The sequence below is a fragment of the Schistocerca cancellata genome, chromosome 1, assembly GCF_023864275.1.
Source record: "Schistocerca cancellata isolate TAMUIC-IGC-003103 chromosome 1, iqSchCanc2.1, whole genome shotgun sequence".
NCBI classification, from domain to species: domain Eukaryota; kingdom Metazoa; phylum Arthropoda; class Insecta; order Orthoptera; family Acrididae; genus Schistocerca; species Schistocerca cancellata.
In genome coordinates this window covers 236,385,343-236,412,532 of record NC_064626.1, presented here as the reverse complement: position 1 = coordinate 236,412,532, position 27,190 = coordinate 236,385,343, and the positions used below count along the sequence as shown (strand labels likewise).

At 45.1% G+C, this 27,190-nt stretch overlaps 1 protein-coding gene across 1 annotated transcript in view; it reads left to right on the top strand.

The window, feature by feature from the left end:
* LOC126170093 (zinc finger protein 628-like) overlaps positions 1 to 27,190 on the top strand; it is a 368,212-nt gene that overhangs the window by 319,590 nt on the left and 21,432 nt on the right. Inside the window, exon 4 of the mRNA XM_049920696.1 lies at positions 22,693 to 24,143. Within this exon, the coding sequence (XP_049776653.1) occupies positions 22,693 to 24,143 (1,451 nt within the window). The remainder of the gene's footprint in view (positions 1 to 22,692; positions 24,144 to 27,190) is intronic.

The following is a 27,190-nucleotide window of genomic DNA, read 5'->3' as shown; positions in this document are numbered from 1 at the left end:
ATCCTTTTTGCACTCTGTTAGTGATTTTATTTTTGACTAAATTATCACTGGAGATCACGCTTCAAAGGTGAGGAAAACTATCCACACCCTCCAGTTACTGGTCTCCTAGTTTTACACTTTCTGCTCGTCCATCTCTGTTAACTGCCACCACCACTGTCTTGGTCTTGCTGATGTTGAGGTTATATTTCTGGAGCTGAGATTTCCATTCATCGACTCTGATCTGTACTTCCTCTACAGTTTCACTCCGTATCATGATGTCGCCAGCAAAGGCAAATGCATTCAGTTCATCTTACTTCCCCTTGACGTCCTTCGTTATAATATCCATAACAGGGATGAACTCCACTCTTGGTCTCAAACTATGATGATCGTCCTTCCCCAATTTGTACACAGCTGGTATTGTCTTTGTACAACATCTGAATTTTTCTTATTAGTCCTTCAAATGGTTCAAGTGACTCTGAGCACTATGGGACTTAACATATCAGGTCATCAGTCCCCTAGACTTTAGAACTACTTAAACCTAACTAACCTAAGAACATCACAAACATCCATGACCAAGGCAGGATTCGAACCTGCGACCGTAGCAGTCACGCGGTTCCGGACTGAAGCGCCTAGAACCGCTCGGCCACCACGACCGGCTATTAGTCCTTCAGGCACATTATTTTTCCTCAGGTATTCCCAGATCTTATCTCTTATAACACTATCATAGGCTTTTTCTATATCCAGGAATACAATGACCGGGTTCTTGCCTTTCTCCCAATACTTTTTCATCAACATGCGGCTGCTAAAATTAGATCTATTGTTGATCGGTTACTTCTGAAACACAAACACTGAAGTCCCAAATGGTGGTGGTTTGGTGTCAGTGGATGCACGCTACAGGGCATCTGACTCGGAGCTCTACTTAACAACTGCTGCTGAAATAGCTGTTGCAGATGCAGTACGATGCCCCAGAGTCATGCGGCGAACACGATGGTCTTCCCTCACGGCAGTACCATGTGGCCGCCCGGAGCCCGGTCTTCCTGCGTCAGTACGTTCTCGTGGCCACCGCTGCCAGCAGTCATGTGCAGTGGCTGCATTAAGGCCAACTCTTTCTGCAGTATCACAGAACGAACATCCAGCTTCCCAAAGCCCTATTAGACGATCTCTTTCAGACTCGGTGAGATGTTGGTAATGGCATATTTGTCGCCTTAAAGGCATTCGTGACTAACATTAACACACCATGTCCTACCTCAAAGGTTACGACCACTCACACCCGTTACAGTGTGTATTTAAAGAAAATATGATTTACATCGTTATAGTGGCGCTACTAGCGCCAGTCTTATGCAACGGGCACGAAATTTCAAAAGACATCATCTTTTAAATACAGCAACACGACTACCAATTTTCTTTTTATGACCCAATGTTCCTTCTTTGTGTTGCATTATTTTCCGTCGGTGTATTTGGGGATATTACTGCGAACTGCCATGAAATGGGATTAAAAGGTAAAATCTGTAGTACGGAATCCAATGGAAGGCTTAGGTTTGTCGAAAGGATAGTGGGGAAATGCGGTGCACTTTTAAAGAAAATCCCGTAAAAGGCGCTAGCGCTCCAGGTTTTAGAGTTCCTATCAACTTGGTAAGGAGACATGGGACGAATTCAGAATGGCGTTTGAAGGATTGCAATAGATAGGTGTCTACTTCTCCTTTTTCTTTTGTCTGTGACCAGCATCAGCGCAGCAACGTTATTAACGTATTGGGCATGGTTAATTTAACGGGTGGCCGGATGTGCTTCCTGTCGCCATACGGTTACCTCCCGGGACGGAATATTTATATTCCAAAGGTCTGCCTGTACAGCTGTTCATGTGAAAGTGAGCCAAATGTCTGCTAATCGTGTAAATGAGGCGGGACGCCCGGTATTCAGCTTCTGGGATGAAGGAATGTTCTTGTCGTTGCGGTCTTCAGTTCGAAGACTGGTTTGTTGCAGTTCTCCATGTTACTCCATCCTGTCCAAAACTCTTCACCTCCGAATATTTACTGAAACCTACATCCTTCTGAATCTGCTTACTGTTTTCATCTCTGGGTCTCCCTCTACAGTTTTTATCCCCAACACTTCCCTCCAATGTTAACTTAGTGATACACTGATGTCTCAGAACGCGACCTATCGACCGATCCCTTCTTTTAGTCAAGTTGTGCTGTAAATGTCTTTTCTCGCCAATTCTGTTCATTACCTCCTTATGAGTTACCTGACCTACCCATGTAATCTTCAGTATTCTTCTGTAGCTCCACATTTCAAAAGCTTCTGTTCTCCTCTTGTCTAAAATGTTTATTATTCTCTGTTCACTTTCATACAAGGCTGCACTAAAGGCAAATATCTTCAGAAAAGATTTTCTAACATTCATGTTAACACTTTCTCTTAGAAAAGATTTTCTAACATTCATGTTAACACTTTCTCTTCTTCAGAAACACTCTTCTTGCCTTTATCAGTCTACATTTTATATTCTTTCTACTTCAGCCATCATCGGTTATTTTACTGCTCAAATAGCAAAACTCATCTACAGATTTCAGTATCTTGTTTTGTACTCTAATTCGCTCAGGATGGCCTGATATAATTCGGTTACATTCTCTTACTCTTGTTTTGCTCTTGTTGATATTCATCCTGTATCCTCTTTCTAAGACACTGTCCATTCCATCTAACTGCTCTTCCAAGTCCTTTGCTGTCTCTGACAGAATTACAGTGTCGTCGGCACTCCTCGAAGCTTCTGTCTTTGTCTCTTTCGACTTTCAATTGCTGCTCCAAATTTTTCTTTGACTTCCATTACTGGTTACTGAATGCACAGATTGAATAACTTCGGGGATAGGCTTCATCCCGTATTCACTCCCTTCTCAATCACTTCTTCCCTTTCATTCCCCTCGACTCTTATATATGCCGTTGTGTTTCGGTTCAAGTTCGAAATAGCCTTTCGCTCCCTGTATTTTGCCCCTCCTACTTTCAGAATTCCTAAGAAAGTGTTTCAGTCAACATTGTCAAATTCTTGCTCTATGTCTAATGCTATAAGCATAGGTTTGCCTTTCCCTGACCCATCTTCTAAATGAAGTCATTGGGTTAGTATTGCTTCGCGTGTTTCTACACTTCTCTGGAATCCAAAGTGATCTTCCCCGAAGTCGGCTTCTATCAGTTTTTCCATTCTTCTGTAAATAATTCGTGGCTGTAGGAAACCACCGAAAGAATAACCATCCAGGCTCGCCAGCACACATGCCCTCGTCCTTAATCCGCAGGTCGGGTTCATCCTGGAAGCGGCGCTAAAATAGGACAGTTATCCGGGCAGGTATCGTAGCAGGTAGGCACAGAACATACAAAAGTCTAACAGATATCTTCAGGGAACTTAAGTGGAAATCCTTTGAAGAAAAATTATGTTGTTCTCGCTAACACTTTTTATTAAATTTAGAAAAGGGTTATTCGTGGAACACTGTAACGTTTCCATTGCTTCTATTCTGTATCTTCTGAAACTAATATAAGATATATTACTGTGTGTACGGAAGCATGTAGACAACGATTTTTCCTCGCTGAATACGTCGGACAACATACAGTATACGTGTAGGTTTAAGGCACTATTTGAATCCTGTTGTTCTCAAAGAGAAGTCGCATGTCGAAGCCACTTTAACGACTCACGTTCTTGAACGTGTGGAGCAGATATTGGTAAATGACAGAAAGAGCAACTGGACTAATTTGGAACTGAAGGATTGGTGGTATAGTTTCGAAACATCAACAGTATTTATGTGGAATTGGCGGGGAAGTACTCTGGGAAAAGCGTTTGCTACTAAAACATTCCAGAGGACCGCTATTCATTCCCGTTTGGGCGTGCAGATTTACATTTTCCGCAGTTAACTCCAAATCGATTAAGAGAAAATGTGGTTCCTTTGAAACGGATACGGAAATTTTATTCTCTATCTTTCCCCAATCCGTGCTTGAGATCCGTCGTCGACAGAACGTTCGATCCTAATCTCTCTTCCCATTTTTCTTCTACGACGTAAATGTACAATTTGGTGGGAGGTATGGAAAGGCTTTTGTTAGTAGGTTATTTGTATTTAGAGGGAGAGCTAGAGGGGACAAACCGTAAAGAGAAAGAATCGTCGAATGCATCGGGCAAATTATTGATAACGTTGCTGCTCGTGGTACGTCTATTGAGATGAAGACAATACATCAAACAAGAGGAAGGCGGAATGAAATAAATCGTCGCGAAAAGAGAGATCGGATTCATCTCCGAGATATTCTTTGCCACAGCTGGGTGAGATATGTAACATGGGTAACGGATCTTTCAACTCGGGTAAAATACGAAAGCTGCAGTACCAGACGGGATCTCGAGAAACAGCGTAAAACTTACGGCCTGCACGTCGCGCAGATTTCACATAAACATCATCTGAGGCGACCACAGGCGTCTCCGCCAGCAATGTACTGTCTCCTTCGAATCAGATAGCCGTGTTCCTTGTGACTGTAATCTAGACTCGCGAAACTGCGGCCGATGCAGATTTGTGGGGGCTGTGAGAGACGCCAAGCGAGAACGGGTCTCGGAGACCTCGTCCCTCGCGTCGCGACCTCGCTGCGTCGCGATGTAGCCTCGTCCGACGAGCGATACAGTCACTCACATTAGTTGGACCGAGAAACTGCACGCCAGTTGCGGATAGCACTCAACTGCCTCCCACACGTTCTCTAAATGCGTCTTACAAATACAAGATGCTGTAATTTCACTGAAACTATAATGTCTAAACTGCAAAGGATGCCAAGTCCACAGTGGAATTGTGGAGGTAAATTGGGCGGAGTTCCATCGACATACTTCTGCGTTTCATTGCCGGCCGCGGTGGCCGTGCGGTTCTGGCGCTGCAGTCCGGAACCGCGGGACTGCTACGGTCGCAGGTTCGAATCCTGCCTCGGGCATGGGTGTGTGTGATGTCCTTAGGTTAGTTAGGTTTAAGTAGTTCTAAGTTCTAGGGGACTTATGACCTAAGATGTTGAGTCCCATAGTGCTCAGAGCCATTTGAACCATTTTTTTGCGTTTCATTCCCGTATGATCATTTATAATATTCTCCTGTGTCGACCTTCCCTCTGTTTTCTCCCTATCCACACTCTTTTATTAGTCTCTGTTTCATTCGCGCTTTCCTCTCTCACACTTCCGTGTGTGACTGTTCACCTTACTCATTCCCACATTCAATACATCTGATCGCATCCATGAAAATGCGAAGGCGTATAATGCATTGAAATTGGGAAGTGGACCCTATTACTCTGAGCTGACAAGAGTCGTGGGATAGCGACATGCACATATCATGTGGTGGTAGTATCACGTACAAAAAATAAATAAATAAATAAATAAATAAATAAATAAAATAAAAAAAATGGTTCAAATGGCTCTGAGCACTATGGGACTTAACATCTGAGGTCATCACTCCCCTAGAACTTAGAACTACTTAAACGTAACTAACCTAAGGACATCACACACATTCATGCCCGAGGCAGGATTCGAACCTGCGACCGTAGCAGTCGCGCGGTTCTGGACTGAAGTGCCTAGAACCGCTCGGCTACCGCGGCCGGCGACGTGATTATGACCGCGCAATCGAAATTAACAGACTTTGTACTTTTTTTCTTTCTTTTACGTGTGCCGTTTATCCCGCGGATACGCAGGGTCGGCTTGGTTAACCGGATGCGGCAGTGTTAGTTGAAGGGGTGGCCGGATGCCCTTCCTACCGCCACCCCATACCCCCTGGGAAGGAATTAGTGTACCCCAACTGTCTGCGACTAGTGTAATCCATGGAATAGTGTGAAAGTGCTCAGATGTCTGCGAGCCGTGTAACTGAGGCGGGATGTGGGGACCAGCCCGGTATTCACCGAGGGGGATGCGGAAAACCACCTAAAAACCATATTCAGGCTGGCCGGCACACTGGCCCTCGTCGTTAATCCGCCGGGCGGATTCGATCCGGGGCCGGCGCGCCTACCCGAGTCCAGGAAGGAGCGCGTTAGCGCGCTCGGTTAACGTGGCGGGTCAATTAACAGACTTTGAGCTCGGATTGGTAATTGTAACCAGACGCATGGGACATTCCATTTCGGAAATGGTTAGGCAATTCAGTATTTCATGATTCACAGTGTCAAGAGTGTGCCGAAAATACCAACTTTCTGGTATTACCTCTCACCGCGGTCAACGCAGTGGCCGACGGCTTTGACTTAACGACCGAGAGCAGCGGCGTCTGCGAAGAGTTGTCAGTCCTAGCAGACAAGCAGCACTGCTTGAAATAACCACAGAAATCAGTGTTGGACGTATGACGAATGTATCTGTTAGGACAGTGCGACGAAATCTGGCGTTAATGGGCTATGGCAGCAGACGACCGACGCGAGTGCCATTGCTGAGGGCACGACACCGCCTGCAGCGACTCTCCTCGACTCGTGACCATATCGGTTGGAATCTAGACGACTGGAAAACCGTGACCTGGCCAGATGAGTCGCGATTTCAGTTGGTAAGACCCGATGGTAGGGCCTGTGTGTGGCGCAGATCCTACCAAATCATGGACCCAAGTTATCAACAAGGCACTGTACCAGCTAGTGGTGGCTCCATAATGGTATTGGCTGTGTTTACATGGAGTGAACTATATCCTCTGGTCGAACTGAACCGTTCATTTACTGGAACTGGTTATGTTCGGTTACTTGGAGACTGTTTTCAGCCCAGTCATTTATGGACTTCATGTTCCCAGACAACGTTGGAATTTTTATTCATGTCCGTGCACCCTGGCACTTGACCACAACTGTTGACGATTGATTTGAAGAATATTCTGGATAATTCGAGCGTATAAACTGGCTACCAACACACAGTTTGCCGGCCGGAGTGGCCGAGAGGTTAAAGGCGCTACAGTCTGGAACCGCACGACCGCTACGGTTGCAGGTTCGAATCCTGCCTCGGGCATGGATGTGTGTGATGTCCTTAAGTTAGTTAGGTTTAAGTAGTTCTAAGTTCTAGGGGACTTATGACCACAGCAGTTGAGTCCCATAGTGCTCAGAGCCATTTGAACCTGGCTACCAAGATCGCCCGCATAATCTAGAGGTCAGTTCGTACACAAAATCCTGCACCGGCGACATTTTTGCAACTTAGATGGCTATAGAGGCGGCATGGATCAATATTTCTGCAGGCAACTTCCAAGGGCTTGTTGAATACATACTATACACGGTCCGACTAGATATTAGGAGATATCACATGGCTTTTGTCACCTCAATGTAGTATTCTGTGCAGCGTGCTCCCCCAAGGAGATTGTGGTTTACGGATGGACATCTAACTCAGTGAGAACGATGCATTCCCATCAAGGCGGAGGCACCGCCCACCCCCCAACTTTCTCCTAAAACTTGTTCGTGCGACTCAACGTCAGTAGGTGATTTTAGGTCACATAGCGTTGACGTGTGACTGGTACAGCGATCAGCGAGTAACCTGTGCATCAGACTGAGAGAGCTGAAACACAAGTGTTCCATTAATGGTTCAAATGGCTGTGAGCACTATGGGGATTTAACTTCTGAGGTCATAATTCCCCTAGAACTTAGAACTACTGAAACCTAATGAACCTAAGGACATCACACACATCCATGCCCGAGGCAGGATTCGAACCTGCGATCGTAGCGGTCGCGCGGTTCCAGACTGTAGCGCCTAGAACCGATCGGCCACTCCGGCCGGCTTTCCATTAATGTTACCACTTTCTTCGCTTCAAAATTATCATGGGAGTACTCAAACGCGCAGTATACTTTATACCATTTCGACGTTTGTCGCACACCGCTTTCATAGATTTGACAACAGTGCACTTCCGAAGCAAATTAGAGGAATACGAACGCCAACCATTTAACAATGCGAGTGAAATGCCGTCGAGGCGACGTCAGTGCCAAGCGTTTTACTGCGCAGCAATCAGTCACCGACCAGCTACACGAGGGGAGGGAGTCAGCCTTACCTGACGGCTGCATTTACTTTGCGTTAGGTCCTAATATGCGAGCGCGCGTGCTGCGTTCGGCGATATTAAAAACTGCCGGCGCGGCGCGTGCGAACGCTGGGGGAGAGAAACTGCAGTAAATCGTTAAGGAAAATTGGCTTTCCCGCGGCGGAAAGCCGCGGCGGCCGCGTCTTTGAGCGCCCCGTGTCTTGTAAATAAAATCTGTTGCGAATAAACTGGCGGAGGCGGTGCGAGATAAGGAGTGATGCGGGTCGCGTGCTGTGGGGCGTGTTCTGCGGCCGCCTTGTGGTATGCGTCTGGCCGTACCTATGTCTGCCCGCTCGCCCTTCATAAAGCGCTCTGCAGCCTGATAGGCGCGCGAAATACAAGAGCTGCGTGTCCTATTAACGACGCCGATTAAACGCACTTTTTAAATTATTCGCTTCATTCCGTCCCACAGGTGGCGGCGAGGGAGGACGGAGAACAAACATACTGCTTCTCTCCCGCCTCATGATACTAAAATTTGTCATATAGTTTTGTAAAGTTTAAAAAGAATAACATAATGCGATTAAAATACATAGAGAAATTATTTATTTTTGTGATCATCGTCGTCGTCGGCTGATACTCGTAGTCGAGTTTTCATTTTTCTCCTCCATTTCCATCATTGTAGCGCAGTTCAGGTATGAAGATGCCTATGTTGGCTTAGAAGACCAATCCGGGCACTAAACATGCCGCCTCGTACGTTACACATAATAGACGGTGGTGGGCGTGACTGGACCAGGCGAACTTTGCATCTCTGACGTTTTACATTTTCCTGCCTCCGACATTCCAGCTCAAAATGTAAGACAGCGGCTGAAAAAGTTGTGCGTCAATGTTTACGACCTGCTGCAACGCTCCAATTAATGGGGTTTAGACTCTTTAGGTTCTTATTGAATAGGTACTTATAGAGCTTCAGAGAAGCACCACGGCCTGCCAGTGTGGCCGAACGGTTCTAGGCGCTTCAGTCTGGAACCGCGCGACCGCTACGGTCGCAGGTTCGAATCCTGCCTCGGGCATGGATGTGTGTGGTGTCCTTAGGTTAGTTAGGGTTAAGTAGTTCTAAGTTCTAGGGGATTGATGACCTCAAGTCCCATAGTGCTCAGAGCCATTTGATTTAGAAGCACCACGGGACCATCCACCTGTGCTCACTTTACCATACAAAATCTATCGAGGAAGTCTGTCGTTTCTTATTCGTCGGCCATCCCTAATTCATCTGAGTTGGGGATCAATAACGGTGGATTCCGTACTATGCATCTTTGTCTTCTCAGGAACAGTGGTGTTTGATACGGAGTCATTCCACCTGATGTTTATAGTGTATCTAAGCTTCTGTTGGTTGAAGCGCTCTATTTGTTAAGATCACGGAGATACTGTGTCTAGGTTTCGCAGCCACAGAGCAGGGTAGAAATAACAACTGCTCTACACAGCATCAGTTCGGTGCATAGCGTCAGATCTTTATTCAGGGAGACCCGCTGTAGGAGACGTCCAAAAGAAACATGTGTGGCATGCATCCTGTTCTCCACGTACTTTTCTGAAGAGAAAGTAGTTGATAATATACTTCCTAGAAAGAGAAAGTGATCTCGTTCCAATGGTGTGTTGGAAATAGAGATATTTAAATCTCGAAATGCAGTTTCAGAAGCTAGCTGTGCTAGCTTTGCTTTTTGGATTTTGAGGGTCAGGCCAAACCCTTTATATGCAGCACAGAAACAATTTACAGACAGTTAAAGCTCTGCGTGTGTGTGAGCTGGAGAAACATTGTCGTCAGCGTACTGTAGTTCAGTTACCTGAGTGAGACTTTTGAACCTTTCAGAATGCAGTCTAGAGTGATCAAATAGCCCTCCGTTTGCAGACAATGCCTCATAAAGCATGGCTCCTAGGTACCGAGCGAACAACGTCGGCGCCAGGACGCATCCTTGTTTGACCCCATCAGTAATAGGGAATTCGTGAAACGCTTCATTCTGGTATAGACCTTGCTCAGACATGTCATCATAGAAAACTTGAATGAGTGTTCAGGGTAGCCAAAACGTTTTAAGTCTTTCCACGTGGCTTCTCTGGCCACCGTATCAATGGCCTTTTCTGGATCATAGAACAGAAAAAGCGAAGGCTTACGTTGTACCGTGCACAGATCATATCAATAATTCCTCTGGAGGGGTGAAATCTGCACTGGTATTTTGTGATGTTATGGTGCTGATGTGGCTTATGCTGTGATGTAGATGATGTTGCTGGCGAGTCCATGGAGGTCAGCTTTTAGTAAACACTGTACACCTGTAACAGCTCGAAAAGTTGGAAATAAGGGAGCAAGGATTGGGAGCAATATGTTCGGATCGCCAATTGTAGAAGAGGAAAGGGAGTGGGGTGGAGGGGATTGTCTGTGCATAAAAGCTGTCTGGAACGGAAAGGAGCAAGGGTGGGCCTTGATGCTGGTGTGTGTGTGTGTGTGTGTGTGTGTGTGTGTGTGTGTGTGCGTTGGGGCCTAAATTGAAAAAGCAAGGGACAACATGCAGACTGTAGCTATAGCTGGCTCACTGGGTAAATGTCGTCTCGATGTTCTTGGTTAAGAAGAGCAAGCCTACTTATGTGTACTAGGATACGGAGGTATAGCGGTGGAGGGAGAGGTGGGGGCATGTTCGTGTAGGATTGGCAGCATTAAATGTGCTTGTTCCAGCAGTAATCTTTTTATAGTAACTTCAGATTAAAGCGGATGTACAAAGGCTACACAGATATTTCGATGTTCATCTTGTGGTGTCACCGCCAGACACCACGCTTGCTAAATGGTAGCCTTTAAATCGCCCGCGGTCCGTTAGTATACGTCGGACCCGCGTGTCGCCACTATCAATGATTGCAGACCGAGCGCCGCCACACGGCAGGTCTAGTCTAGTGAGACTCCTTAGCACTCGCCCCAGTTGTACAGCCGACTTTGCTAGCGATGGTTCACTGACTACATACGCTCTCATTTACAGAGACGACAGTTTAGCATAACCTTCAGCTACGTCATTTGTTGCGACCTAGCAAGACGCCATATTCTTCAAGAATGTATTCTGAACTGATAATATTGTGAATCATGTACCGTCAAGAGCGACGTTCATCATTAATGGATTAATGTTAAGTATCAAACTAATTAAGTCCGCTTTCTGAATTCTAATTCCTTGTCATGTTCCAGACCTCACGTCAGTATAATTCTTCCCTCCTCTCGCCAGCCTGCGTGAGCTAAAACGCGTGCATTTCGGCCTCCACTCGTAACACGGTGTTGGCCCTTCTGCCAACACAACACATCTCCTTTGGGATGCAGGACAGCCTAAAGTATACGGTACATGATTCATATAAGTCCTGAATATCGATCACACAGAGGCTGATATTATTGCTTGAGAGATGCTCGAGGAAGTAACGAAACGTTCACCCAAGTCCACGCATTATACAAGAATACTGAATGGCACTTGCGCTTATGTTCTTCATACGTTAAAATGTTGTAAGCTAGGGAGTAGACTTGTTCCACCGCATGTCATTTTTCCTTTAGTTTAGGTATTGTTCTCCTTGCACCACTGAATCCATTTGTTTACTTCATCTGTTTTTACAGAGATTCGTCGCCAGCAACTGTTCCATTATTAGTTTGTTTACGCAGTTCTAACACACACTTTGACTTCTAATTGCATATTAAATTTAACACTTAGAATCATGATGATGGACTTGTTACAGATAACAATCATCTGTGAGTCTCTCTTTTCTCTATTCGTAAGTTTATCTATGCGTAAGTTTCTTTCTACTGATGTATAACCTTAGTTAACCTAGTAGACATGCGTTTGTTCTTATGGACGCATCAACACACGCTACCTTGGACGTTTCGTTACATTTGACTTGCCAGCTCAGATTCTTCGCCTACCCAATGAAATTATGTATAGCAGCTTTTATTCGCATTTCGTAGTATCCTCTTCCCCGATGTTAAATGAAACAGACACTTGGAAATGTTTACTCTACGTTCTGACAGGTCTTCTCTTCAAATACCCCGGTTGTCCAGTAGCATTCACGTGTCGGTCAGCCTTGGGTCCGGATCCTGTGTTTTTGGGAAGGCCTCTATGGCATCAGTGTCTGGAGCGATTGCGTTCTCTCCTGTATTTTGATATCTTCTTGTGCGGGCCAGTACTGATAAAGTGTGTCTCGTGGACGTCAGCATGTCATCATGCTAATAGGCATCTTGTGTTGAAGGATATTTATTTCTTTAACCTGATCGGATTTACATTCACAGTGAAAGTATTATTCAGGCACCACCGGCCCTCCGTGAATTAACACGACGACAGTTGAGTGGTGCTATGGTACTCTGTACAGATATGCAGGTGAGGGATGAAACCCTTTCTGGAAAAGTATCCTCGTGATGGTCGGAGTGATTTTGAAAGGCCGTTCTCTTTCAACCTAGAGTGACCTAAAATGCGAGGGAACAGTAGAGGAGGGAGTGACTAGCTGGGACCGCTTGGGCATTTGTGATGGAGTGTTGGTTGGTTGGTTGATTTTGGGGAGGGGACCAGATAGCGAGGTAATCAGCCCAATCGGATGAGGGAAGGATGGGGAAGGAAATCAGCCGTGCCCTCACAAAGGAAAGATCCGAGCATTTGCCTGAAGCGGGTGGTGACACCTATTGTGGTAAGTTGACCGATGTGAAACTTCCTGGCAGATTAAAACTGTGTGCCCGACCGAGACTCGAACTCGGGACCCGAGTTCGAGTCTCGGTCGGGCACACAGTTTTAATCTGCCAGGAAGTTTCATATCAGCGCACACTCCGCTGCGGAGTGAAAATCTCATTCTTGACTGATGTGGTTTGCTTACGGATTTAGTGAAATTAGACATCATTTTAGTGACTAATTTCTGATCGTGATTCAGTAGGACTTTCGTTTCTGACAGTAGGTACTGGTTTGAATACGGTCTTTGTTGGACACCTCCCAACGCTTATGGAAATTGTTGCCTTGAACTGTTGGTTCATTCCTCCTGCGTAAAGGCTTCGCATCAATTGGAGGGTTATCTTGCTCCAACCTCTCCTCAAAGGAATTTGTCATTTAATGGAGGAAAGAGACCAGTGCCGCCAAACTGTCCAGCGGAAATAGTAAGTTGTTGCAATATCATTCCACTAAGCAGGAGAATGAAACAGGTGCACCCTATGATATAGACAGAATTGCGATAGACGTACTATACGCCTATTCTGGGTGTTGTCTTGTGATTCTGAATACTATGAGCTCATAGCGTACGAACGTCTAATGTTGCATGGGCACTGTTTGACAGCTTCTTTAACCACAACGGTCTTTAATGGACACTGCAAACGAGTGGGGAACAGCGAAGAATTCTCTTAGGATTAATTGATACACAACTGCTAAATATATTCCCATTACTCGAACCGTACCACAGAGACGGGCAATCATTTAATGAGGTCTTTACTTTGGTGACGCCGCGTGTGTGAAGCGGCGTTTAAGGCAGTTGACCCGTATTGGAAGGGTTAGGATTCGAATTCAAATGCGACCATCGTGATTCGGGTTCCCTAAATCCATTTAGACAAATGTCAACAAAATCCGATATAACATATTTCGTAACGTAAAAATTATCTATATGTATGTATTTCATAAAAATAAAAGACAAATATTTGCAAAAAGGTGGTCCCATCCTTAATTCATTATTATTTTCTGCCAGGACGGGAATTAAGCTCGAAATTCCGATACGATAGTATTTCCTGATGTCTTAACATATTTCTTATCGTCGGGTCTCTTCTTCTTGTCAGCGTTTTCCATATGTTTCTTTCTTCCCCGATTCTGCGGAGAACCTTCTCATTCCTTACCTTATCACTCCATCTAATTTTCAACGTTGTTCTGTAGCACCACATCTCAAACTCTTCGATTCTCTTCTTTTCCTGGTTTCCTACGGTATGCTTAGCCATGACATATTCTGCACCAAGACCATCACTGTAAAAGTGTTGGAATACAACAAGAATATCCAATGCCTGTTCATAAACTTTCAGAAGGCCTACGATTCAGTGCACACCAGAGTGGTATAGGAAACCATGGCAGAATACGGAATCCCTAAGAAACTCTTCAGCCTGGTTCAAACGTGTATTGAGAAGGCGGTAAGCAGGGTGACGTACTGCGGCTCGTTATCGAATTGCTTTGAGAACAAAACTGGACTGAAGCAAGGTGATGCTCTGTCCCCACGTATCTTCAACCTTGTCATGGAAAAAGTAGTGGGAGAAACCAAGCAAGCAACAAATGGAAGCATCAAAGATAAACAGCCAAATATATTGACCTATGCAGATGGAATACTTTTTAGTGGGAAATAAAAGTGGTGAAACTGGAACGCTGCTCAAGAAAGTAAATGAAACCACCCGGAAAATAGGTTTAAAAATTAATGAAGAAAAGAGAGGATAGATGGTCATAGAAAGGGAGAACATGATTACAGAACAATGTCATGACCTTCACATGCAAAATTACACTTTCAAGAACACTTCTAGCTTTAAATACCTTGGCGTATATACACGGTCCAGTCAAATTAATGTGACTTCCACCTATGTTCGAAGTCAACGTGCTCTAACCAATGACAGACGGCAGGTGGCAGCAGCTGCAGTTCAGCGTAGCATATAAAGCATGGGGGGGGGGGGGGGGGACGCGGAAAATAGCGTAGTCGTAATGCGGAAACAGAGCGATATGTCTGACGTCCAAACAGGCACGATCATTGGCTTTCGGGCCAAGACTGGAGGCTAACAGTCATAGGAGGAGAAATCATGAGTACAGAACGATGTGCTGACCTTCACACATAAAACTAACTTTGTAAACTGTTCCCAGGCTGCCGTGGTTGAAGCGTACCATGCATGGCAAAATGGCGCTATTCAAAACCGGCGCCGAGGTACATAGATGACAGGGGTGAACGGCGGTTGCGGAGATGTGTACATTATTTATTTATTTATGATGGAAGACGTCGGAGATGTGTACAGGCGTCTAGACGCTGAGCAACTGACTACCCAAATGAACCGAGAGCCTACCAATAATGCCTCCTCAGCGACTGTTCAGCAAACGTTGCTGTGTATGGGCCTTCGCAGCAGACACCTGGTACAGGTATCCATGCTGAGTGCTGCTCATCGGCGACTAAGGCTGGAATTTGCTCGCCAGTACCGTAACTCGACTTCTGCTGAGTGGCCAGAGGTGGTCTTTCCAGACGAATCACATTTTGTGCTCCATCCGACAGACAGCAAACACACTGCAACAATCGTCGGAGTGTCCAGGCCAGAGGAGGGAGCGTTGTGAACGGGGAATGTTGTCAAGGCATTTCCTGGGTGATCTCGTCATTATGGAAAGCACATCGGATCTACATCTACATCTACATCTATATGGTTACTCTGCAATTCACTCTTAAGTGCCTGGCAGAGGGTTCATCGAACCATTTTCATACTATTTCTCTACCATTCCACTCTCGAATGGCGCGTGGGAAAAAGGAACACCTAAATCTTTCCCTTCGAGCTCTGATTTCTCTTATTTTATTATGATGATCATTTCTCTCTACGTAGGTGGGTGCCAACAAAATGTTTTCGCATTCGGAAGAGAAAATTGGCGATTGAAATTTCGTAGATATATCTCGCCGCAAAGAAAACCGCCTTTGTTTCAGTGACTACCACCCAACTCGCGTGTCATATCAGCGACACTTTCACCCTACTGCGCGATAATACGAAACGAGCTGCCCTTCTTTGCACTTTTTCGATGTCCTCCGTCAATCCTACCTAGTAAGGATCCCATATCGCGCAGCAATATTCCAGCAGAGGACGGACAAGTGTAATGTAGGCTGTCTCTTTAGTGGGTTTGTCGCATCTTCTAAGTGTTCTGCCAACAAAGCGCAGTCTTTGTTTCGCCTTCCTGACAATATTGTCTATGTGGTTTTTCCAATTTAAGTTGCTCGTAATTGTAATTCCTAGGTATTTAGTTGAATTGACAGCCCTTAGATATGTGCGATTTATTGTATACCCAAAATTTATCGGATTTCTTTTAGTACCCATGTGGAAGACCTCGAACTCTTCTTTGTTTAGTGCCAATTGCCATTTTTCGCACCATACAGAAATTCTCTCTAGATCATTTTGTAATTGGAATTGATCGTCTGATGATTTTACTAGACGGTAAATTACAGCGTCATCTGCAAACAATCTCAGGGGGCTGCTCAGATTATCACCTAGATCATTTATGTAAATCAGGTACAGCAGAGGGCCTATGACACTGCCTTGCGGAACGGTAGACATCACTTCTCTTCTACTCAATGATTTACCGTCTATCACTACGAACTGTGACTTCTCTAAGAGGAAATCACAAATCCAGTCACACAACTGAGACGATACTCCATATGTACGCAATTTGATTAATAGTCGCTTGTGAGGAACGGTATCAAAAGCCTTCTGAAAATCTAGGAATATGGAATCGATCTGAGATCCCTTGTCGACAGAATTCATTACTTCATGGGAATGTGTTGCACAAGAACGATATTTTCTGAATCCGTGTTGGTTATGCATCAATAAGTCATTTTCTTCAAGGTGATTCATAATGGTCGAGTACAGTATATGCTACAAAATCCTACTGCAAATTGAGGTCACTGATATGGGTCTGTAATTCAATGGGTTACTCCTATTTCCTTTCTTGAATATTGGTGTGACCTGTGCTACTTTCTAGTCTTTAGGAACAGACCTTTCGTCAAGTGAGCTGTTGTATATGATTGCTAATAAAGGTGCTATTGTGTCTGCATACTCTGAAAGGAATCTGATTGGTATACCATCTGGACCGGAAGACTTGCCTTTCTTAAGTGATCTGAGTTGTTTCGAAACACCTAAGATATCTACTTTTATGTGACTCATGCTAACAGCTGTTCTGGTTTCGTATTCTGGAATATTTACTTCGTCTTCTTTCGTGAAGAAATTACAGAAAACTGTATTTAGTAACTCCGCTTTAGTGGCACCATCATCGGTAACACAAGTATGCATATGTCGTTGGGGACCATGTTCATCTGTACATGCTGTCTGTTTTTCCTCGACATGATGGCATCTACCAGCAGGATAATGCAACATGTCACACAGCTAGCAGTTTACGTACGTCGTTCAAAGAGCACCATGGCGAGTTTTCCTGGATCCTCAACCTGGAAACCTAGCATAGCCGCCACAGCACTGAGGTCGGCATACCTCCACTTACCTATCAGTACATTCCAGAACCCCCCTGACTCTCTTCCTGCACAGCTCGCAGCGGTTCCAGCTGCAAAAGGTTGTTGTTGAATCTTTTAATAAGTGGTCAAATTAATGTGACACGTAAAAAAAGTGTACTTTTCCTTCCAAAAACTTCTGTTTTCTAAACTCTTTGACGGGAGAAACAGACTTGAAACTCTACAACGCAATCTTCAGGTTAGTGTGCTGTATGAAGCAGTAGCGGAATAAAAAAATAAAATAATGATGTGTAACCTTTCCGAACAGAAAATAAAAAGTAAAAATAATTGAAATTGGATAATTAAATTCTGACGTATGAAAACTGATAAATCTTAACTCATGAAAAACTGATAAAATTTGACGTAAGCAGCGCTACTCCATGGCCCTGAGAAATCAATCTGAATCTGTTCGTGACGAATAAACTGAAAAATTCGTACCTCGTGCTGGTGTTGCAGGATAACGCTGTCTATATATCTGCTCGTAAATGGCACACCTTAGTACAATGCCGGCCTCTCTACTAATACTCGATAACATCCGTCTGAGATCTGAATTACGAGAAAAACTGACTTCACTAAGTGACACAGCTGCACAGCTGGTCGTCTGATTACTAAAGAACACGTGACTATGATATGATAAAAATTCTAGAATATTTTAATTTAGATAAATGACTGGATCGGGACTGGCAATGACTTAAGGGGAAATTATTATTTTATAGTTGACTGGTAAAAACAATTATATTCTGAAATTTTTTTACGTTATTGATAAAGATCTACAATCCATTACACGGGAAAATTGAATATATTACAAATCTGGGTCAACTGGTGCTGACGAATCACAAAAGAAAAGATTGAAACAAATTCATATTAACATCTCAGACAAGTGACTTAACAACGTGCATGCCAATGAAAATAATAAAATTTACCTTACTATAGATGGTTGACTTAATTACACTGTTGATTTTTTCATTATATTAACAATTATTCATTTGTTCATCATCATCTCATTCCATGGTATCATTTAGCACTGCGTCTGATCACAATTAGTATTCAGGTCCATATAACAAAATTTTACAGTTTGTTCTGCACTGTGACTTTAACAACTACTAACTGTAAACTGCGCTGTACCAGCGACAGACTACAACTACACTGTAGCAGCGAGCGACTGCAACTGCGGCAGAGACTGCTCTGACCTGCGACTCTATTGCAGATCTCTTTTAACTAGGGCCAAGATGTTTTATGTCTCAGGCAGGGCCCGTGAATTGCTCTAGTAAGTGAGCAATACATCGAGATTACATTTGCTCCAGCAGGGTGGTGAACCCCTTACAATGGAGCATGGCTTAAAGAAAAGAGTTCCAACTCTCAGTCCTCCAAAGTAAAGTGTACAGAATAATCTTTGGGCCAACGTTTGACAAAGCAACACAAACGTAGATTTGGAGGTCCACTGAAGAACTATTTAAGCTAGCCGATCAACTATAGGCAGTGAACACCGCCAAAGCGAGACGTTTGCAATAAACAGGCCATGCTCTCAGAATGGATCCTAGCAGAATATTTGTCATGTACATGATACAAAGATGCGAGGCTCAAGTCCCCTTGAACGACCAAGAAGCAGATTGCAAGTTGAGATGAGCTCAGACTGCAGAGTATCGCGTATCCCTGAATGGAAGGAAGCGGGACAAGACATGGAGAAGTGGTGACACATAGTGTGAGGGGCGCTGTATAGTCACGTCCGAAAGAATCCAACGGAGCGAGTGAGTGAGTGAGAGAGTGACGATCATTTCTCTCTACTGTTGATCAATATGAGAGAAAGTTCAACAGTATCATTATTGACGTAAGTCCGAAACACATACACAGGGAGAGAGAAAGAGAGAGAGAGAGAGAGAAAGGGGGAAGGGAGGGAGGGAGGGAGTGAGAGGAAGAGAGAGGCAGGGAGGAAGGAAGGAGGGAGGGAGGGAGGCAGGCAGGCGGGATTGGGAAGAGGAGGAGAGACAAAGATACGACAAAATACTGTCTCATTATTTTTGGCGCCTTAAGGGGACGTGTACTATCCTTTGGTTCAAAAAATCGATTTTTTTAACTTCATTTTTGCATTCATAAAAGTGTTTAGAATCCACCCCTGAAACGGTTTTTCCGAATACGGAACGGAAATATTTGTTATTCGCTGTTGAACAAAGAAATGCACCTGCCCGAAGTTGGCCTTTTTCACGCACCAGTTTTTTTTTCTTTCGGAGGACGGGTTATTGCTTCGGAGGACACACACAAAATTCTAATGAAAGTTTGAACGCGTGTGCTTGGAAGTTAGCCCCCAAGCATTTGCATTCTGTTGCGAAGACTGTGGATATTGCGACTTTCCTGGCAGTGAGCAGCTGCAACGGAGGCTATTCAGCAATTCTGAAGACCATGACAACGATGGACTTCACCCTGGGTCTCTATTCGACGCAGTTAGCCAAGCATTCGGACGACCACCGGATTCAAGCGGCCGAAAACCGCTTGTCACCGGCCGTACGAGCGGCTCTGGAGCAGCGCAGGATGGCCCAGATCGAGCAGAACGCCCTCTATAAGGAAGAGGAAGGACTAGTGTATGGACCCGGAATATCAGATTGAACGTACGTTGCATAATATTGCATTTATATTTAGTCAAAACTTCAAACGCGTTTTTCTCGAAATGGCGCTTTTTTTAAATCACGCGGTATGGTAACTTCAAATCTACTGAACCTACTGGCATGATTATTTGTTTCCGACGAAGCTAACTAAATTGTCTAGGAGTTTTACCACTTTTATTCCGATCCATCAACTATAAATAATTTTACTTTAACCAACGAAGTCTAAAAATCGATGAAAAAACCCTATTTTTTTCAAATGGCTGCCGCTTTGTTTCCTATGGTCCAAATAACTTAAGTTAGGTACAACTCCTAAAGCATCTTATATACTTCGCTAACATCAACTCAATTTTGATTTCAGACGGGCCGGCTGACCTGTGACATACCGCGCGTGGAGGTCTACATCGATATTTTGTTTCGTTCCGACAGCACTTCCGCCTTTGCTCTTCGACATTTCCGGTCGAGAAAATTCCAGTTTGTAGAGGAAATATCAATCAACAGTTTGATTAAATTTTACATTGATATGTATAATATATCCTAAGAAACAAATTCTCAAAGAACGTGCTGTTTTCGGGCCAAAGATAGTAAACCTCCCCTTAAGCCTTAGGAAACTTGGCGGTTATTCGACTAGCAGGTGATACCGTTGTCTTCAGCTAGTCATCTGTCTGTACACGAACAACCCAGCTCAGCCATACAAGTGCAGCCCCAGACCCAACCTCCTCCACAGTGACAAAAATCTGTTCCCAGCATGTGTGCTGTGCGGTACAGGTTTGGTTAAGGAAAACCTCCCTCTTTTAACTAGTTAGCCTCAGAGCCCGGGATGCCAGATATACATTAAGCGGCCTGTATCTGGAACGATAAAGTAATAAACTTATACTCGACGCCGGCCGATTGCGATCGTGTGGGATCCCAGAGCGGCCGCGGCGCGTCCACGTCCAGCGGCGTGGGAGGCTGACTTACGCCCCTCGCTTGCCTGCGAGGCGATTGTCGTCCGCCGCGGATATATACATTTGAACGGCGAGTATATAATTTCTTGTTACTGCTTGTCTGATGCGCAGCGCCGCGTTAAAAAATTATTGCCCAGTGATGTCAGCCGCTCCTCGAGGTCCAGGGAGAACCGGCGGTAATCCAGTCACGCTTACATTAATCTGAGGTACAGTCCAAGCCAGCGTCCGGCCGCGGGATCTGCCGCGACCACGTCGCCAGTTTCTCCAGCGCTGCCGCTGCTGGTAATGGTTGCATATTAACCTATTACACTACTGGCCATTAAAATTGGTGCACCAAGAAGAAATGCATATGATAAAAGGGTATTCATTGGACAAATGTATTATACTAGAACTGACATGTGATTTCATTTTCACGCAATTTGGGTGCATAAATCCTGAGAAATCAGTACCCAGAACAACCACCTCTGTCCGTAATAACGGTCTTGATACGCCTGGACATTGAGTCAAACAGACCTTGGATGGCATGTACAGGTACAGCTGCCCATGCGGTTGTGCATTATGCTGCTGAAATGTAGGGTTTCGCAGGGATCGAATGAAGGGTAGAGCCACGGGTCGTAACACATCTGAAATGTAATGTCCACTGTTCAAAGTGCCGTAAATGCAAACAAGAGGTGACCAAGATGTGTAACCAGTGGCACCCCATACCATCTCGCCGGGTGATACGCCAGTATGGCGATGACGAACACACACTTCCAATGTGCGTTCATCGCGATGGCGCCAAGCACGGATGCGACCATCATGATGCAGTAAACAGAAGCTGGACTCATCCGAAAAAATGACGTTTTGCCATTCGTGCACCCGGGTTCGTCGTTGTGTACACCATCGCAGGCGCTTCTGTCTGTGATGCAGCGTCAAGGGTAACCGCAGCCATGGTCTCCGGGCTGGCCGGCCGAAGTGGCCGTGCGGTTAAAGGCGCTGCAGTCTGGAACCGCAAGACCGCTACGGTCGCAGGTTCGAATCCTGCCTCTGGCATGGATGTTTGTGATGTCCTTAGGTTAGTTAGGTTTAACTAGTTCTAAGTTCTAGGGGACTAATGACCTCAGCAGTTGAGTCCCATAGTGCTCAGAGCCATTTGAACCATTTCTCCGAGCTGATAGTCCCTGCTGCTGCAAACGTCGTCGAACTGTTCGTGCAGATGGTTGTTGCCTTGCCAACGTCCCCATCTATTGACTCAACGATCGAGACGTGGCTGCACGATCCGTTACAACCATGCAGATAAGATGCCTGTCATCTCGACTGCTAGTGATACGAGGCCATTGGGATCCAGTACGGCGTTCAGTATTACCCTCCTGAACCCACCAATACCATATTCTGCTAAGAGTCATTGGATCTCGACCAACGCGAGCAGCAATGTCGCGATACGATAAACCGCAATCGCGATAGGCTACAATCCGACGTTTATCAAATTCTGAAACGTGATGGTACGCATTTCTACTGCTTACACAGGGCATCGCAACAACGTTTCGCCAGGCTACGCCGGCAACTGCTGTTTGTGTGTGAGAAATCGGTTGGAAACTTCCCTCATGACAGCACGTTGTAGGTGTCACCACCGGCGCCAAACTTGTGTGAATGCTCTGCAAAGCTAATCATTTGCATATCACAGCATCTTCTTCCTGTCGATTAAATTTCGCGTCTGTAGCACGTCATCTTCGTGGTGTAGCAATTTTAATGGCCAGTAGTGTATGTTACCGAGACAAACGTATTCCCGAAAATATACATTAATCATTTTTTTGTGTTTGATTTTTTATGCAGATAGCGTTCAGCAGGATGCCCAAATTGTTTTGGCAAGATATCTTAGATTTTAGTAATCGCTGTGTTGAATTGTTGTTTATGCTACTGTGATCTATTGCCACTTGAGACTAGAATATTATGATACGTGTTCAGATGTTTGGCGTATTCTTGCACTGATCTCTCAACCTTAACTGTTTCTGCTCGCAGGAAAACCTACGTAAACACGTACTGAGCACCGCGAAGCACCAGGGGAAGTACATGTACCAGTGCCACCTGTGCGACTTCGGCTGCAACATGGCGGCCGACTTCCGTGCCCACCTGGTGGTCACGCACCCCAACGCCTTCCCCGACAGCGAATGCGCCGCATCGTACGCCACGGGCATCTACCAGCGCGCCGACGACCCAGTCTCCGTCGACCATCCACTCGAGCGCCAGCCGCGGAAGCGGAAGAGGCAGACCAAGTCGGCGGGCAGCTCTGAAGACACGCCAGTGGCGAACCCAGCCACACTACCTATTGTGCAAGAGCCCGAGAGCCGCGTCGCTTCTGGTGGATCTGCCGACAACCTCAAACAGCTGCAGCCTGCTGAGCTGACTGCCCAGCCAGCCAACGAAGAAGTCTCATCTGTGAAAGTGAAACCAGAGCCCACAACACTGCATTCTGACGATCGGACTCTGCTGGAACCCGAGGAACAAACAGTGGGGCAGTCCCCGCCCAAAAGGAAACTGCAGTCCTCGACACCGAAGTCAGCTACCTCAACAGCTTCAAACTGCTCACCGCCAGGGCATCAGACGACATCCCAGACGGCACAGGCGAAGCACAGAATACGCCTCGTGACTGCGACAAAGTCGGCGGCACAGCATCCCGTTGGCAGTGTTCGTCAACTGACTCCTTCAGTACCTCCCCCACTCCAAATTTCTCCACTGTCGATTCAGATCCCAGTGGTACCGACGGTGACGACACAAATACAACCGAAAATAGCCATTCCAGCCATCAGAAATTCTACAGCTGCTACAGCTGCGCGTCCACTGGTTGGAGTGCCTGTTCCTCAGCTGCAGACGTTTCGGGCCACAACTGGCTGTCAGGTGCCACAGCTGCTGGTACAGCCGGCACCGTTAGCATTCATTCTGTCACAGCCGGGCAACGTCCTTCAGAAGTCTACAGCCACCATTCAGCCCAAGAGTACTGCTAGTCCAACACTAGTGACGGTACGTGCCGAAAGTCCCAGGCCCCTGACACCTTCTGTGATCCAGCTCTCACCATCTGTCATCTGTACTCCACAGCTACAGTTAGCATCCAACGTTTCTGTCGGTAAAACCGTACGACCTTTATCCTTGACGACATTGTCCTCAGTACCAGGAACCAAAGAATCTTTGATCACTCCTGCTACGATCTCTTCCAAAGCCCAGACTCAGGCAAAATTTACAAGAAACGTTGTAGTAAAATCTCAGTCACTTCAGAATGCAGTCCAATTAAAGAAAGCAACAGCATCAGTTCCAGCAACAGGACAAAAGTTTCCACCACTTCTGAGGCCGGCTTTGGGTGTGACGCTCCAAAAGACAGCCCAGTCTTCAGTGACAGCTACAACGTCAGTGGCCTCGCTGACAACACAAATGAGTGGAACGCCAAGTGATCATCGGGACTATATCAGTCAGACAAGGTACTGTTCCACAGAGGTACATCTAATCAAAAGTAATTTTACTTTTTTCTTATTAGATACTGCAGTTGTTACTGGTATCGCCAGGTCCATATATTTTGAAGTCCTTGAGGATGCAGGATGCGGCAGATTAAAAAGCTAGATGAGAAAATATTGACATGTTCTTATACTGAAGAACACAGGGGATAAGGATACCAAAGTTTTACACTAAATTTATTAAATATGATTTTACGGTTAGCAGCTTATTTTGAAGAACGACATTTTTCACCAGACTGTGTACAATTTCTGTTTTATTTTTCATACTATCAGTTTCAGGCATTGCCTATCTCAAGTGTGTCTGAAAACATAGCAACACACAGTAGCAAAAGCCAGCTGAACGCAGATCATGTAACTAATTGTATGTACCTTTACACAACGCAATAATTACCTCGAGTACCGTATTTCGTTACAATGTCGTCATTAATTTAAAATTCGCGCACCATTTCGTCATCTAAAATATAAAGGTGCATGAGATGAAAGAGCTTATGAGAACAAAAGTATTTCCACGTTATTTTAACGTCACATCCAGCCAGAAGTACTAATAAAACAAACCTTGCAATATTTCCTAGGAAACATACTGTTTGCACTCACTCAACGAAGTGTCAAAAGTGCAATTCACATCGGAAATATTGAACTGTCACTCAGAGGATAAAAGCACACGCATCTTACAACAATTGATATGTTTTGGGGGGTTGGGTTGTTTGGGGGGAAGAGACCAAACAGCGAGGTCATCGGTCTCATCGGAGTAGGGAAGGAAGTCGGCCGTGCCCTTTCAAAGGAACCATCCCAGAATTTGCCTGGAGCGATTTAGGGAAATCACGGAAAACCTAAATCAGTATGGCCGGACGTGTGATTGAACCGTCGTCCTCCCCAATGCGATCCAGTGTGGTCTCTTAATAGTTATGTGAAAAATGTTTTATATAGAAATATAAATCAATTGGACATGAAATTTAAGTAACGTGATAATACTTTTGTTCTATTGAGCACTTTCATGTCATGTACCTTCATATTTTAAATAAGGACGCTTATGAATAAAACGTGATTTTTAAATTAATGGCGACGATGTACCATGCATGTTACTCGAGGTAAATATTATCGTTCTTCAGATTTATTGAGTCTGTGCGACCCACGTAGAAGAAAATGACTAGCAACTGTATGCAATATTGTTACAAATTATTCGATGAATGCGAATGGCTCTAGATGTATTAGCCAGTTGTAACATATGAAAATTTGTGCTGGACTGGCACTTGAAGGCGGATTTCCAGCTTATCGCTAGCAGCCATCCATTCCACGCACGCTCCCCAGTCCTATCCAGACCTCCATATGTCACTGTCCGCTTCCTTATGTCGTAATCTTATGTACGTCTCCTTTTAAGTTCGCGACACTACTTGATTCCCGCTCAGGGTGAATGATACGACCAAAAGGAATCGATTCCACTTTTATAGTCATATGCCCCGTCTCGGCTAGTTGAAGGCATATGCGATACTCATCGGTGAAGAGAACGTGATGCCAATCCTGAGCGATCCAGTCGGCATGTTGTTGGGCCCGTGTGTACCGCGCTGTATGGTGTCGTGGTTGCAAAGATGGACCTCGCCACGGACGTCGGGAGTGAAATTGCGCATCATGCAGCCTATTGCGCACAGTTTGAGTAGTAACACGACGTCTTGTGGCTGCACGGAAAGCATTATTCAACATGGTGGCGGTGTTGTCAGGGCTCCTCCGAGCCATAATTCGTACGTAGCGGTCATCCACTGCCGTAGTAGCTCTTGGGCGGCCTGACCGAGTCATGTCATCGACAGTTCCTGTCTCTCTGTATCTCCTCCATGTCAACATCATCGCTTTGGTTCACTCCGAGACGCCTCGACACTTTGTTGAGAGCCTTTCCTGGCAAAAAGTAACAATGCAGACGCGATCGAGCCGTGGTATTGACCGTCTATGCATGTTGAACTGCAGACAACACGAACCGTGTACTTCCTTCCTGGTGGAATGACTGGAACTGATCGGCTGTCGCACCCTCTCCGTCTAATAGACGCTGCTCAGGCATGGTTGTTTACAACTTTGGGTGGGTTTAGTGACATCTCTGAACAGTCAAAGGGACTGTGTCTGTGATAACAATATCCACAGTCAAAGTCTATCTTCAGGAGTTCTGGGAACCGGGGTGATGCAAACTTTTTTTGATGTGTGTAGTTGCCGGGTAGTAAATATGATTTGACAACCAGTAGCTGTATGGAATATTATTCCAATTTTCATAACACCACCTGCAACAGACATAAATGATTACCTAAGTGTGACATATTAAAATTTGTGCCGAACAGGGATTCAACCCGGCTTTCCCACTTGTTGTAACATTCCCCTCCAGTTTTTACACACACAAATCTGTCTCTAATGACATGTAGTGGTCATTTCCGCATTTCATAGGGGTGTCCCGATACTTTTGATCGGATAACTTATACTTTTACTCATTGCAGTTCAATTATAACAAATAGTTTTTGTTTATCTTCGTGTTACAATTAAATATGAACTGCTTCAGTTTTCGATGATTTTTGATCTGGAAACCCTCTCTCCCGTTCGTTCTGTCTTTCCCTTTCCCAAATGTGATAAATTTTATATTAAACAAGCATGAGGGTAACGTTGAATCAGCACCAGTCTCATTACACTTAGTTCGTAGACCGTATCACAGTCTCATGACATTTGTTCCAAATTATTCGCTAAATGCGAATTTTGTGACATCAGCTGCAATTGTGGCACATTAAAATTTGTGCCAGACCTTGACTCGAACCCAGATATAGGGCAGTAGATAATGACATATGGAGTTTTGGGTCGGTCTGGTGAGCGGGCATGGACAGCTGAATTAGTTAAGACGACCACTCATAATAAACGGGAAGTCCCGCTTCGAGCCCCTGTACGGCAATAAATTTTCAAGTCACAATTGGGTAATACGAGGTGCATTCAAGATCTAAGGCCTCCGATTTTTTTTCTCTGTACTGGAAAGAGATAGAAACATGCGCATC